Here is a 16407-nt window from a genome sequence, read left to right on the forward strand (position 1 = left end):
GAGTTCCTGCTGTGGTGCAATGGGATCGGTGGCATCTCTGGAATGCCCAACCTGGCTCAGTGGGTAGGTCACAGCTGTGGCTCAGATTCAAGCACTGGCCCAGGAACTCCTTATGCCACATGATGGCCCAAAAAGAAAAAGAAAAAAGAAAGAATATGTGATTCTGTAGACCCATACAGTGAATAAGTAGATCTAAGGCTTTTTTAGTATTTAATTTTCTGTTCTTTCAATAATACCAGTAATTTCTAAGGTGTGTCACATAAACTACTGGTGCAAAGCAATACAAAATAGAAACTAAACATATAGACCTTGATTCAAACTACCTGGCTCAAACCTTGATTGTTACTCTCACAGGAGCATGAGCAAGTTATTTAATCTTTCTATGCCTCCATTTCCTCTTCCATAAAAGGGATAACAATATCCACTCTGGAGTTGTTAAGAATTAAATAAGGGGGGAATTCCCATCATGGCACAGTGGAAACGAATCCAACTAGGAACTATGAGGTTGTGGGTTCGAGCCCTAGCCTGGCATTGCCATTAGCTGTGGTGCAGATTGCAGATATGGTCCAGATCCTGCATTGCTGTAGCTATAGTATAGGCCGGCAGCTGTAGCTCCGAATGGACCCCTAGCCTGGGAACCTCTATATGCCGCATGTGTGGCCCTAAAAAGCAAAAAAATAAAAAATTTAAAAAGAATTAAATAATAATTTGTGTAAACCAGAGAGTGTATATGTGTGTATGTGTATATGTAAAGAGTATTAAGTATTCAATAAATAATAGCTATAGGGAATTTAGGCAGCATTTTAATAATTACACATTTATTTAATTTAAAACATCAATTTCATTGATATGTCCTATTAGGATAAAACTAAATGGTTTTTTAGACTAATTTTTTAAAAACATATAGTCTATAAATAATAATGTAGGCAGTATACAGATACATCAAAAGGACCAGTATAGAGCTATCAACCTCACTAGTAACTGAGGAAATGCAAATTGAAACAATGAGATACCATGTTTTAACCCTCAGCTTTAAATTGTTTTTAATAATTACTAATGTAGTTAATTGTGTAAGGAAAAGAATATTCTATGAACTTTTTTATGTCTAGATCTAAATGTAGTAGATCAAGGTGAACTGCCATAAAAAGATATTTATAAATATTCAAGATAAAGTACAAAAAAAACTACAGGGTAATATGTATAATATGGGCTCATATACTTTTAAATACATATTTTTAAGTTTGCATACTGATTTATAGGTAAATATATACTCACAGAAATATAAAACAAAAAAATCCAAAAACAACACATGGTAAACTGTTACCAAAACATAATAATATTATAGGGATATTTGGGAGAAAGAATAGGAAAAACACAGTGCTGAAAAATACTTTCTGTAAATTCTATGTAAATCTCTGGTGCCCTACCCCAAGCATGCATGCACTGTTTCATCTATTTTTATTATTTTTAAAATATTTTTCCAAAATATCAACTTAAGCTGTACTCTCTAACATTTATTCTTATTTTTATCAGATTATAGGAAATAATTGTTTTAGTTGAAAAGAATGCCATACAAACAGGAAAAGAAGCCAAACATCATCTCAACACTTTCAACGTATCACATAGTATAAACTCAATATTAATAACTTCACAAGTAACATACACCTAAGCCAAAGTTTAATTTTAGGTGAAATCAAATACAAATTACACTGAATTTATTGTAAAAGATGTTCAAAAATGGTAAAGGGAAAAGCAAATATTTAATTATAGACTACATTTGGACTCCAGAAGTATCCATTATATTTGTCCCACCATTGGAGTTCCTGTGTGGCTCATCAGGTTAAAGATCTGGCATTGTCATTGCAGTCGCTTGGGTTCTGCTGTGGTACAGGTTCAATCCCTGGCACATGCCACAGGTGTGGCCAAAAAAACCCAAAAAACAAAAACGACCAAAAAAATGTGTCCTATCACAGAGATGGCAAAAATAAATCTGACTTAAGCATAGTGCTAAAATGAAACTGAGGAAATGAAAACTACTATAAGATTAGATTTTACCAGAGTGGTTATTTATTCAACTTTGCTGTAATTTTATGATAACCTCTATTAGGTAAAAACTACATAAAACTCTATTAGGCAAAAACTATTAGGTAAAAACTACATAATATGATCAATTAAAACTCCTGCATTTTCAAAGTAAATATGTTATCACACTTTTTTTTATAAAGTTTCATTTCATACCTAATTTTCTAAATTTAGAATATTAGCAAATTTTCTATAATATTTCTTTATAAAGGTATTTTTCTTACTATATTAAGGTTCCCCCCCGCCTAAATAATTACACAAAGACAACAGAATCACTTCATAGCTCTTACCTGTAAGTTAACCAAGGTTCCAAATCGACTAAAATGCTCATTAAGTTTGCTGATATTATTTAATTCTGGAGGAACTTTTCTAAGTTCAAGTTTGGTATTCTCATTTCCAAACTGAACCTTTTTCTGGAAGCCTGGGCTGTTTGTTCTATTAAAATTTGGTCTGTAACAAAAATCAAGTTAATATATTCATTTATAAATCCTGATCCCTATTAAGTACAAAGGATTACAATTTAATCTTACAACTTAAGTCCAACTTTTTTTCCAAATTGAAATTGCTAGTTGAGAAAGGAAATTTAATTTTTTTTTCTCAAAAAATGATGTTACCAAATTAGTAGTTTTCATCTTTCATGGAGCCAAGCGAGAAGGGCTCTTCCATATCATTTGTTCCTTTCCACTTCTATTGCATTTCTACTTAAAATTTTCAGCAGGAAAGGTCTTTGTACCCTCCTTCAGTCAATATGCATATATAACCTTTGCTCCATTTTTGTAAAAGCCAGCTTACTGAAATGTTTCCTATTTTAAAACATTTATTAAAAGCAAGCAATGACCATCAAAACCTCTTTCGAACTTAAAAAAAAAAGTCAGAACTAGAGACCACACATTTGACACACATGAAGAAAGGGGCAAAACTGTGGCCCAGGGAAGTTATACTGCTTGCCTTAAATCTCAGAATTAAAGGCAGAATCTTTCTAGAAATTATCCATTATTAAACACACGTTAAAGCTCTGAAAGAGTTATCCTGGTCTTTCTTCAAACATGCAAATTTATAAATGAATCATCAAACACACTAACATTCTGATTCTTGTTTCTCTTCCTTGACAACTTCAGTGCCTATCCAGCCTCCCCCACTTCAGTAAAAGATTGCTTTCTAACTCTTAACAGGAATTGCCCACATGTGATAGCCTTCTCCCAGACCTGACGCAGACTTCCTTCCCTAATAGTGGGCTCATGACTATCCTTTAAAAAGCTAGTATTCAAAAATATCGCTAAGCTAAGCGGTGGGGTTTTTTGGGAGGTAGGAAGAGGTACAAATAGGAAAATTGTGCACTCAACCACCACACCCTTTCTATAAGAAAGTACCAGACGACTAACTTACACATTTTCGGAAAACGAATATTATATATTTTAGTTGGGGACTACCTACAGAAAAATTGTATTTTTAAAGAGAACATTATACTGTCACAGTAATAACGCAACTAACCTAAAAATCACTGCAAAATAAAATTCCTCAACTTTCCCTAACAGCTTACTTATCAAACCAAGTCTTCTTTGTAGGAACTCCAGGCTCCCCAGAACCAATGGTTCTTTTCCTTGACTCTGAATCCACGACTATCCTCATACTGCTTTTATTAGGAGGCTTCTCTGTTTGGAAAAAAAAAAGAGAAAGAAAGAAAGAAAGAAAAGAAAGCATAGATTAACATTTTCTATTAAACACAGCCACTTCCTTAAATGAGCATGAAAAACAAAGTCCTGGCTTTTTGTCTAAATATACATTTCAGAAAATATAGAAATAAATGCATATCTAAATACAGTAACTTAAGGATTTTAACTTATTTTGAATTCCTTCCACACCTAAATGAAGAAGAATCAGTAATTCTCATATGTCAAATTAATAACAAATAAATCACATTGGTGCTTTGAGTTTATAGTTTTGAAATCAAATGCACAATCTACAAGATTCAAAATTTAACAATAGTCCAAAGACCTTTAAGAACTGGTAACTTAGAGGAGTTCCCTCTGTGGTGCATGGAGTTAACGATCTGGTGTTGTCTCTGCAGTGGCACAAGTTTGATCCCCAGCCTGGCAGAGTTAAGGGTCTGGTGTTGCCGTGGCTATGGCAAGGTCACAACTGTGGCTTGGGTTCAGTTTCTAGCCCAGCAACTTCCATATGCCATGGATGAGGCCAAAAAAAAAAAAAAAAGGAATTGATAACTTACAGTTGTGAATGAAGTGGGTTGCTTATTTAACGTAATAACATCATGCTAAACTAAAAAAAGGTAAAGATTTAACACTTTAACACTGTGCTAACGATGTGCAAAAAAGGAAGTTCCTGCTGTGGCAAAGCAGAAACGAATCTGACTAGTATCCATGAGGATGCACGTTTGATCCCTGGCCTTGCTCAGTGGGTCAGGGATCTAGCGTTGCCTGGATTTTTAATTAATTAATTTATTTATTTATTGTTCCTGTGAACTGTAGTGTAGGTCACAGACTCGGCTCAGATCTGGTGTTGCAATGGCTGTGGCATAGCCCTGCAGCTGTAGCTCCAATTCAATCCCTAGCCTGGGAACTTCCACACGCCTGAAGTACTGCCCTAAAAAAAAGAAAAAAAGAAAAAAAAACTGTAAAAAATCTGCTTTCAACCTTTAACATCCATATAGTTTGACAAACACAGAACTACATTTAACCTTTATTTCCAAATGACACCAAAGCTTAAAAACATGACAACCCTAGTTCACACAGAAAAATACATTTTAAAATTCCTTTTTAAAAAAATGAATAAATCATATAAATCCTATTCTGAGTATTTCTAAACACATAAAACCAAAAGGACTTAAGATCTGTTTCAGGGAGTTCCCGTCGTGGCGCAGTGGTTAACGAATCCGACTAGGAACCATGAGGTTGCGGGTTGGGTCCCTGCGCTTGCTGGGTGGGTTGACGATTCGGCGTTGCCGTGAGCTGTGGTGTAGGTTGCAGATGCGGCTCAGATCCCGCGTTGCTGTGGCTCTGGCGTAGGCCGGTGGCTACAGCTCCGATTGGACCCCTAGCCTGGGAACCTCCATATGCCGCGGGAGCGGCCCAAAGAAATAGCAAAAAGACAAAAAAAAAAAAAAAAAAAGATCTGTTTCAGCACAATTTCTCTCATGGCTGCCACTATAATCTCCATGCAGATCTTCCTACCAAATCCGTTCTTCCTCTCAGTGAATGATAACCTGTCCAATTATCCTCATCAGAAACCTTGTGTCTTTCATTACACCCTCTCCATTACCCCTACTCCCACATTCTAAGTCCCCAAATCCATTAAGTAACGAGTGCTGTCAATTCTTCCCAATAAACTTAAATCCTTTACTTACCACTGTCACTACCCTAGTCTAGCTACTATCATCTCTTTTCCAGAATTTTTCAAATACCTTTAATTGGCCTCTTACTAGCACCCCCCCTTCCGACATCCCTCATTCCCTCTGTTCCGATCAAAAAATTCTTTCAGTTTCACAGAAGCATCACAAAGTACATGTGCTTTATCTACCCCCCTTTTCTGGCTAACTCTGACTAATCCTACATCTCCACAACAGATCAGGTGGAAACATTCAGTATCTGTTATTGCAGGCATTCTTAAGGTAAATTGCAGTTTCTTTGCCCAGAGGTATCTTCACAGGACCAGTTCTGCAACAGGATTTTTGCTTTAATTCCTCCTTCCCAAGTCTATTTCACTGACCCTTTTAGAGAGTCTTTGAGATATCCGATAACTTTTTCTACTTTAACATGTCTTTATCTGAAGGTTCACTATGAAAGGCAGTGATGTGTTAGTTTCAACTCAACTATATTCTCTCAAATTCTTATTTTTATTCATTTAAAAGAAGGAGTGTTAAACACAGAAGCAAGTTCCTCTTGGTATACAATCAGTAAATGTGTCTATTAGTCCTATATACTGTGTTTTCCTCCAGTATCCTTTTTTAATTTTATTTATTTTTCGGTTCTGTGATCTCAGAGGATATAAATTAAACTTGGTATAAATTTAAATGTTCCTGAACACCTCCACCACAAAAAGTTCTCTGAACACTCATGGTAGATGCTCAGAATCTGATAGTTTCTAATAAACAAATAAAAAAGTGAGAAGTGTAAGTACACATAATTTTACTAAACTGCATTAGTTAGTTACGAACTATTACTTATTTAAATAAGATGGACTTTTATTCACAATAATGCAGGACTCCAACTTTTTTTTTTTTTTTTGGTCTTTTTGTCTTTTAGGGTTGCACTTGTGGCTTACGGAGGTTCCCAGGCTAGGGGTCAAGTCGGAGCGATAGCTGCCGGCCTACACCACAGCCACAGCAACGTGGGATCCAAGTCACATCTGTGACCTACACCACATCTCATGGCAACGCCAGATCCATATCCCACTGTGAAAGGCCAGGGATCAAACCCACATCCTCACGGATGCTAGTTGGGTTTGCTAACCACTGAGCCACGATGGGAACTCCACGTGACTCTTTTTTTAACTAGAAAAAAAAAATACAGCAAGGAATGACTGGAAAGAAAATGGCATTTAAAAATCAGCTGAAGTAGTTAGGGAAAAAAAGATATATTTTTATTGGCCTACATAATATTTTCTGTAATGTCTGGCAATCCCTCATTCCCCAAAATAAAATATTACCTGCGGCAAATACTCCATCTTTCAAATTTATGTGAACTTTCCATCTTCTGAACCTTCATACCAATTTGCACCTCCTGCATAGCACTTTTCCTGCCCTGACTTGTGGATCAGTCTAAAGTCTATCTTCTCTCACTTAGAAATTATATCAAAAAGCCTCTCTCCTTTAAGATAATTTTCAAAGCTAATGAGTCACTTTCTAAAATATAATTCCTTCTGCTTAAAATATTATAAGCAAACCAATATCAAATTCTCACATGTCAAAAGTAAACAAAAATTAAATACGTATCAAGCACTAAGTCTGTACAGTTAATTTCATTATCCAAACTACAAAAGAATCTATCATTAGGAATTAAAACATTACTCTTAAAAGTTTAAATGAACCAGGAGTTCCCGTTGTGGCACAGTAGAATCCAACTAGTAACCATGAGGTTGTGGGTTCGATCCCTGGCCTCACTCAGTGGGTTAAGGATCTGGCGTTGCCGTGAGCTGTGGTGTAGGTCATAGACACAGCTCAGATCTGGTGCTGCTATGGCTGTGGTGTAGGCTGGCAGCTGTAGCTCGATTTGACCCCTACACTGGGAACTTCCATATGCCGTAGGTGCAGTCGTAAAAAAGCAAAAAAAGAAAGAAAAAAAAAGTTTAAATGAAGCAATTAAGACCACAAATGATAGAATATACCTCCAAGAAAGCTAGAAAATAAGAACGTTTGGGAAATTCCTTTCCCCCTGGATGACAGAATAAAATGTCACCAATACCACAAATAAGGCACAGACGTTAATACCTTTTCTCTCATATGAGACCAAAGGAACAAACATAATCATCAGCCCTTACTCAACCCCAACATACACAGGCCCAACTGTTCTTTATAAATGTTTTGTCACTCTTGAAACTACAAAAATGATAAGAAGAAAAGATTCAAAATAGTACCTCTGGGTGGCAAATCCATATCCCCTGATGTTAGTCCTATCAAGTTAGGTCTTTGTGCATGTACTCTGTGTCTATACATAGGTCTGGAAGTGTTTGTTATGCTTGGGGCTTCAGGATTGTAGCCATCTGTGTCATATGTATCTGGTAATACAAAAACTGTAATTAAAAAACAATTATATCCACTTGGTAATTTTTTACATTGATAACAGAAAAGGTAAACTATATAAGGAGGTAAAATATAAACTATATAGCATATTACTAATTCATAACTAACATGTTTTATATGTATTTTAAAAATAAGTTTTATAAAAATAAAATGTTACTAAAAATGTAGCTTTTTAAAAATTCTGAGGATTAAATTTAATGTATATTCACCATGTCTACATTTTAGTGAGCAAAACAGACCTGATAAAGTAACTCACTCTCTAAACATTTAAAAGTTCCTCAACTAAAACTCTTTCCTAAATTACATTACATTATTAACATAAAGAGGGCCAAAACTGCACCTGCAGTAAAAAGAGAGGGTGGAGCAGGAGGAGGCTGGTGATGAATGCCAGTTGTTACTACAGTAGGAACAGAACTGGTTGCAGAGTTTGGAGGAGCATCCATGCCAGATGGCTGCAAAGGAGGAAGTGGAGGTGGTGGTCCTGTCAAAACCAAAGAATAAGAAATATCATCTGAAAGCAAACAAATAAAATAAGTTACTGTATATCCAAACATGATATTCTCATTTATCAGTCAAAGTATAATATCTACAAACACCAAGCTCTTACAACTGTATTAGTTTTCTAGGGTAAAACATTTGTTTCATGTATATCAAAACGGGTTTGTCTTAAGCAATACATGACAACAGGCAGCTAGGGTGCATCAGTGCTATGCATAATTCAAGAACATCCCAGACCATTATAAACCATAGGATTAGCAGAGCATGCAAAACAGGGGTATACTCCAAATGGGAGCATCTTGCTCTTAGTTTCTAGAAGGCATCTACAGGATTATTCTAGCTACTTTTAACAAAAGCAAACATCAAACTCTTAACTTTTATAAAACACTATGAATGGATAGATACGAGGAACAGGCAAACATACATTTACTTACCTGTGACAGGTGGTAGACTGGGTGGTAATGGGCCTGGTGGTGGCACTGGGGGTCTCAGATTCACAGGTGGGGGTGTAAGAATAGGTGGAGGTGGAGGGAGTCCAGGAGGAGGTGGTCCTTCAACAACAGGAGGCTGTGCTGGGAAAGGCAGCATACCAGGAAGATTGACATCTTCTACAACTACTGGGTCACTTCCATGATCAAAAGGGCACATGTCTCCTCGCATACAGAAACCCTTTTCTGTGAGGAAGAATGGTTAGAAAGAAATATAAAAGGTGTTGGACATATACATTTTCTCTAAGTTAAAAAAAGTAACGATGGAATATTTTTATTTTGGGGCAAGTATAAATAACCATATCATAGGAGCTACCTACCGATTTCTAGTAATACGAAATACTTATCAAGTGATACTATAGTTAACATACATACTAAAAAAAAAAAACAAATCACCATATTAAAATGAGTATACCTAGCTAACAAGACAGTATAAAACTTTCACAATTTTAATACTACATCTTTAACACAATTTACAAAATTTTTACAGTAAAATAGAGTCTTCAATTCATTTATAAAATTCTTACATAGGTGATAATCACATTTCTATATTCTACTTACATGTCAATAACCACTGATTTCTAAAGAAGTAAGTTTTGTCAAGAATGCTTCAGTAGCCAATACCCTCATAAATAATTCAGTAGATACTACCAGTTTGGTAAATTCCAAAAATATGCTAGACTTACGTGAAAATAAACACTACCATGAAGCTGATATTCAACAGTCAGCAGTGACTATTAGTAATACTAATATATTACTATTAGTAATATAGTAAGACTTTAGTAATATACTGAGGAATTATGAAGTGCTTGAAACTAATTTCCCACTATTTCTAACAGGTGAAGTCTTCGAGTAACTATGTGGAACCTAAATTTACAGAATTTAATCAGATGGGAGTATTAATTCCGTACTTCAGGAAAAAGTTGACAGTCTTACCATCATAGTCTCTACACCGCTTCTTTGGCATTGGTGGTCTTACATATGAGTTATGGTCCACTTGGTCTTCATGAAATTCAGACCAACTTTCGGTAGTGTTATTACCATGATGAGTAGGAGCAATTACTGTAATAGTGCTGCTCAAAGTAGGTACTGGGTAGTGGCCGGATGAAATATTAGGTACCGAAGAGACTGGAGTATAATTGTTTTCTAACGGATCTGCTCTATCCAGGTCGTATTTAGGTTTTACCAGATCCCTTTCTGCAACAAAATATAAATGACTTATAAAACCATACTCTCTAAAAAAAAAAAAAAAAAAGTCCCAAATCTAATTTTACACAATCCTCCTTTTAAAAACCACTCAATACGAAATTGGTACAACATTATAAATCAACTGTACTTTAATTAAAAAAAAAAAAACACACTCAACACACAATGCTTCAAGATAAGCTATTTCTTTTCAATATGACCTAAACTAAAAAAACACACACAAAGTTGCTATACTTAATGATATTTTTTTGGAGTTTTATTTCTAGAAAAGAGATCTTTAAATTTTCTTCATTACAATCTTAGTATGCATAACTTCAGGCGACAAAGCAGATTATGCAAAAAAGTATGGTTATTTTTTCCATGATGAACATTTAGTTGTCACCCATCTAAAGGTCTTAGCATGGCTTTTTACAATTAACACTATTTATTGACGATGAGAATGGAAGAGTAAAGAAGAAGAAAAAGGAGTTCATAATAAACATGAACAAAGAAACTAACTGGGCCAAGAAAAAAGATAATAAGATCAGTTATTCTTTTCATAATACACACAAGAAGAAAAATTATACATGTTGAAAATGACATGCTCTTGCAAACACATATATCTGAAATGAAATTTTTTTTTTCTTTTCATGAGTGTAAGTTTTACTCAGGGTCTTACTGAAGATTAGCCCCCAGGAGACAACCACTCAGTAACTCTGAGTAAACTTCTCTGAAGAGGTACAGGAGAAGCCAGTCTACATATGAATTTTTTGGCTAAGAAAGTACTTGTATTCAAGCATACATCTTGGTTGTGGAGCATATACACAATGGAATATTACTCAGCCATTTAAAAGAATAAAATATTGCCATTTGCAGCAACATGTGAAGTAATAAGCCAGAGAGAGAAAGACAAACATCGTATAACATTATACACGGAATTAAAATATAATCCAAATGAACTTATTTACAAAATAGAAACAGACCCACAGGCTTTGAAAACAAAGTATGCTTATCAAAGGGAAAAGGAGAAGGGAGGGATAAATTAGGAGTTTGGGATTAAAGTATACACACTACTAAATATAAAATATACAGTCAACAATGACCTAACGTATAGCACAGGGAACTATACTCAATATGTTATAACAACCTATAAGGGAAAAGAATCTGAAAAAGAACAGATATAAATAACTGAATCACTGGCTATACCCCTGAAACTGACACAACACTGTAAATCAGTTACATGAAATGAAAATTTTTAACCATTTTCATAATTTGAGGTCTGATATATACAATAAACAAATTTAAAATATACAGTTTAATGAATTTTTATCTATGTACACATGAAAATTTTAACTGTTTTCATAATTTGAGGTCTGATATGTATATATAATAAACAACATAAACAATTTAATGAATTTTTATCTATGTATATACACTGGTGAAATTGAACATTACCAACAAAAAAATGTACATACTCATCACATCCTTGTGCCCCTTTATGATCCACCCCTCCTATATTTCATCCCAGGCAACCACTGATTTGTTTTGTCATCAGAGATTGGTTTGCATTTTCTGAAATCTCCCCCCGCCATACACACTCTTTTTTTGTGTGTGGCTTCTTTCACTCAGTGTAATTATTCTGAGATTTATTCATTTTGTTGGATGTATCAATAGTTCTTTCTTTTTTATCACCACTCAATGGATATACCACAATCTGTTCATCCATTCACCTGTTGATGAACATCTGGACTGTTTCTGGTTTTTGGCTACTACAAATGAAGCTGTCATGATCATCTGATATGTCTTTGTATGGCAGTAAGTTTCGTTTCTCTTAGGTAAATACCCAGGAGTGGAATGGTTGGCTGGGTCATCTGGTAGGTACAGGCTTAACATTTTTTTCTTTGTCTCTTCTAGGGCCACACCTGAGGCATATAGAAGTCTCAACTTAGAAGACTTAGAGGTCGAATTGCAGCCGTGTCTGTGACCTACACCACAGCAACGCTAAATCCTTAACCCACTGAATAAGGCCAGGGATCAAAAAGCATCCTCATGGACACTGGTCAGGTTTATTTCTGCTGAGGCACAATGGGAACTCTAGGCTTAACATTTTTAAGATGCTGTCAAAGTGTTTTCCAAAGAGTTCCAGCTTATTTATCACCATCTTCACCAAGACTGGGTAGAGTCAATCATTTGAATTTTGATCACTCTGATGGTTGTGCAGTGGTAATTCATTATGGTTTTAATTTGCATCAAATAAACTTTTTAGGGAGTTCCCTGGTGGCCTGGCAGTTAAGAATCTTTACACTGTCACTGCTATGGAGTAGGTTCAATCCCTGGCCTGGGACTTCCATATGCTGCAGGTGTGGTTAAAAAGGTAGAAATAAATAAATAAAAATTTTATATTTTTAAAAAGTATTTGCTTGGACTACAGAATATATCAAAATAGAAGAAAATGAAGATAACACTGACAAAATTTAAATAATTTTTAAAAACCTCAAATACAAAATTTTTTCACAATAAATGCATCAACCAAAATATACATATATACGAATTATTTACCCCTGCTTCGTGTCCTGCTTCTGCTTCTAGTCCTGCTTCTATCCCTATCCCTGTCACGAAGCCTCTCTTTACTCCAACTTCGACTCCGACTCCTGCTGTAACTGCGACTTCGTCCTCGTCTTCTATTGTACCGGTCTCTGTATGAATCTCTTCGGGGAGGGTTTCGATCATAATCTCTTTTGCGAGAACGATCATCTTTTTTCCTCTCATCACGACTTCTAAAGAAATATATGATCACTTCTATAAAAACAATTTTTAAGTGGATACAGGAAAAACTCCAACTAAATGCAAAAATTCTATTTTATTCATGTAACGTGATTCTTTATCCCAACATCAGAATACAAACATAGGAAATCAAACCAAAAACCTGAACATTATCTGCTTACGTGCTTTAAAACCCCTTTAAAGAATAAAAATATATAATAACTCTTTTGAAGTCTTAATCCCTAGTTTCATAAACAAAGCCATATATTTATATATTTAGGAATCTATACATATGTCCTATAGTATAGTGTCTTATACATTATCTCATATTTATAGGTTAATATCACACACATGCCATTCAATGCTTTTGAAGCCTTAATGGGGAAAATAATTTATTCATACTAAAGGGAAACTTTGGGCAGAAAAAGGTTGTATGTTAAGACTTTGCTAGGGGGTTCCCTTGTGGTGCAGTGGGTTAAGGATCTGGCATCGTTACTACAGCAGCCTGGGTCACCACTGTGGCATAGGTTCAATCCCTGGCCTTGCAACTTTCACATGCTGAAGATGTGGCCTCCACCCCCTCACACACAAAAAAAAGACTTCAATGGAATTTGAAATTAGGTATAAAAATAATAGCAATGACTAATGCATGCCAAGCAATGTCCTCAATCCCACTCTGAGGACTTACACATCTCACCTAGATATTCTTGGTAGAAAAGAACTGAGTTATACTCTCCTTGACCAATAAAAAAGAGTAGGTATTAGCTGCCTTTATATAAAAGAAAATCAATTCTAAATATTCATATAAAAGATAAGCAATGTCCAAATATTGAACATGGTTTAAATAATCAATCACCTATTTTCTCTGTATCGGGAGCTTGACTGAGGAGGACTATGATTTAGCCTTCTAGAAAACTTCTTCTCTCGCTCTTCCTCTTTTGTGATCTGATATACAAAGAAAAAGGTGTGTAAGTTTAACAGCAGATATTCCTTGACATATTACTGTTTCAATGACTTGACCGATATTAAAATAAAGGAGCAGTACATTCTTCTTGAGAGAGCATTCAAAATAACTTTCTAAATACAATCGTTTAACAATAAAAGACAGACTTGCTAAAAAGTTCAAGTATATAGTAAACAAATTCATACATGTTTATCTTAGATAACAGTAGTGAGAAAACATTTTAAGCAAGTGTCCTCATATTTACATAATTGGTGGAAAGCAAATTTTATTCCTTCTTTCAAAAGTCCATTCATGTTTTGGTCTTACGGATTTGGTCTGGCAGCAAACACATTAGAGGATAAGGGAGAAAGCAATAGAACTAACCAAGTCATAGAAAAAGAAAACATTTGGGAAAACAATATATAAAGTGAAACCAGTTCTCTAGCTTCTCTTAGCAGTATGACATATATATTCCTTTCCTACAGTTCATATCATATAATTTATAGAAACCAGCCCTGGAAAACATTCCCTTGATCAATGCTACTTTCTCTGGGCTGGAGTTTTCCATGCTGCCCCAAAAACTGGTTCTACAGGACACTGATTGGTATTATGGGGGGCGGGGGAAGGATTTAGAGGATAAATTGAGGAAATACTGAATATACATGTCTATAAATAGGACAGAGCTCAAGATTTTGATTTTTACTAAAAACCCTAAGATAGTCTGATGCAGATAGTCTACAGATGGCATAAACATGTCCCATTTTATGCCAGGTGTTTCAGCATCCCTCTGGGTAAAAGCCTCTCACTGTCACATATCCAACACTGGATGATAAAATTAAATGGAAATCCTATCAACAGATCAAACTCTGAGGAACAGTGCTTTTATTTTTTTGGCCACACCCATGGCATGCAGAAGTTTCTGGGCCAGGGATCGAACCACACCACAGCAGCAACCCAAGCCACTGCAGTGACAAGGCTGGATCCTTAACCCACTGTACCACAAGAGAACTCCAAGAGAAACAATATTTACTAAAAGCCTTCTTTTAACAGTGTGCCTTTTTTTTTCTTTAAGTATTTTTTTCTACTCCTCCTACCCATTTAAAACAAACAAATGAAAAATACTGGGAACAAATAAAGCCCTCTTGATGTGCTTTACCCCTTCTCTTTGCTTCCATGCACTCTTTCAAGTAATTTATGTAGACAGATCATCATACTCCAGAGTACATGCCCAACTGGAAACTTTTATAACACCCACAGCATTTAAAATCCAGACTACCACCTGACATTTCAGGTCTGAAAGATGAGGAATAAATATCCTTCACAACTGGTTAAGACAACTGTGGTGAAATATTATTCTATCAACAGTTATAAGACAGGCTTCACCATTAATTCATTTGGAGGGAAGACTTCTTACTGCTTCTCAAAGCAAGAGTCCCTGATTTACTAAAGTTTTTTTTAAGAATTAAAATATAATTTGCAATTATCTGTAAAAAAAAATTCTGGAACCAACCAAGATTTCCATCAATGGGAAAAATTTTAATTGATTATTACATATCTCTATGTGGCATAAGCAGCTGCCAAGAAAATAATATCCACTACCTCATTTTTCCCTTACTAACAGAATCTGTTAGGTACAAACATGCAGTTTTAAAATTAATTCTGGTCTTCCCCTGCAGACAGACATGATTGGGGTGTTTTATGTGTATATTTAAGTAGCTATATACACATACATGTGTGTAAATATGTTCAGTATAGAGATAAAAATACATTTGTGAATTACTATATAATAAATTCATAAATATATTATTACATAATAAATCTGTCTTACATAATCTGGAAAAAAAAAGAGGATCGGTGAGAAAAAAAAAAATCAAAGGTCACAACCACATCACCCACCACACAACAATCTCTCAACAATTAACAGCAACTGTCATTTATTGAGAATGTACTTTGTGCCACATTCTTCCAAGTGCTTCACAAATACTATTTGTACTGTTCCTTTACAATAACCCTGTAATATTTCCATTTCAGGGCAGAGGAAAAGGGATGAAAAAGTAATATTTTTAAGATCACAAAGCAATGGCTAGGAAAGGCAAAATTTTAATGGACTTGACCTAAAAATAGGCTAACCACAGAAATATTACACAATAGCTTAATTGTCAACATTTTTGCTAAATTTACAATCTTTAAACATCATATAGATGAGATTTGAATTATTATATGGTTGTTAAACAAGAATAGTAATCTTGTATAAAAGGTAAAACCGGAGTTCCCGTCGTGGCGCAGTGGTTAACGAATCCGACTAGGAACCATGAGGTTGCGGGTTCGGTCCCTGCCCTTGCTCAGTGGGTTCACGATCCGGCGTTGCCATGAGCTGTGGTGTAGGTTGCAGACGCGGCTCGGATCCCGAGTTGCTGTGGCTCTGGCGTAGGCCGGTGGCTACAGCTCCGATTCAACCCCTAGCCTGGGAACCTCCATATGCCGCGGGAGCGGCCCAAGAAATAGCAACAACAACAAAAGACAAAAGACAAAAAAAAAAAAAAAAAAAAAAAGTAAAACCTTCAAAACCTCTGAAGTATAAAATCATTTCCATTGTTCTGTGAAAGTCCTTTTATTTGACTATCTTAATAACCATCCCCTACTGGGAGTTCTGTTGTGGAGTAGCAGAAACAAATCCAACTAGTATCCATGAG

At 35.4% G+C, this 16407-nt stretch overlaps 1 protein-coding gene across 25 annotated transcripts in view; it reads right to left on the reverse strand.

The window, feature by feature from the left end:
* Window positions 1-16407, reverse strand: part of RBM26 (RNA binding motif protein 26) — an 84359-nt gene that overhangs the window by 38915 nt on the left and 29037 nt on the right. For 14 of the 25 annotated variants that reach the window (XM_013980610.2, XM_013980609.2, XM_021065770.1 and 11 more), the window contains 8 exons: window positions 13628-13716; window positions 12568-12785; window positions 9760-10020; window positions 8770-9009; window positions 8178-8348; window positions 7672-7827; window positions 3623-3734; window positions 2373-2532 (listed from right to left, as the gene is read on the reverse strand). In XM_013980610.2, the coding sequence (XP_013836064.1) occupies window positions 2373-2532; window positions 3623-3734; window positions 7672-7827; window positions 8178-8348; window positions 8770-9009; window positions 9760-10020; window positions 12568-12785; window positions 13628-13716 (1407 nt within the window). The remainder of the gene's footprint in view (window positions 1-2372; window positions 2533-3622; window positions 3735-7671; window positions 7828-8177; window positions 8349-8769; window positions 9010-9759; window positions 10021-12567; window positions 12786-13627; window positions 13717-16407) is intronic. The other 11 variants (XM_021065773.1, XM_021065779.1, XM_021065776.1 and 8 more) reach the window with 3 other exon arrangements.

Source organism: Sus scrofa, chromosome 11, assembly GCF_000003025.6.
Source record: "Sus scrofa isolate TJ Tabasco breed Duroc chromosome 11, Sscrofa11.1, whole genome shotgun sequence".
Classification (NCBI taxonomy): Eukaryota; Metazoa; Chordata; class Mammalia; order Artiodactyla; family Suidae; genus Sus; species Sus scrofa.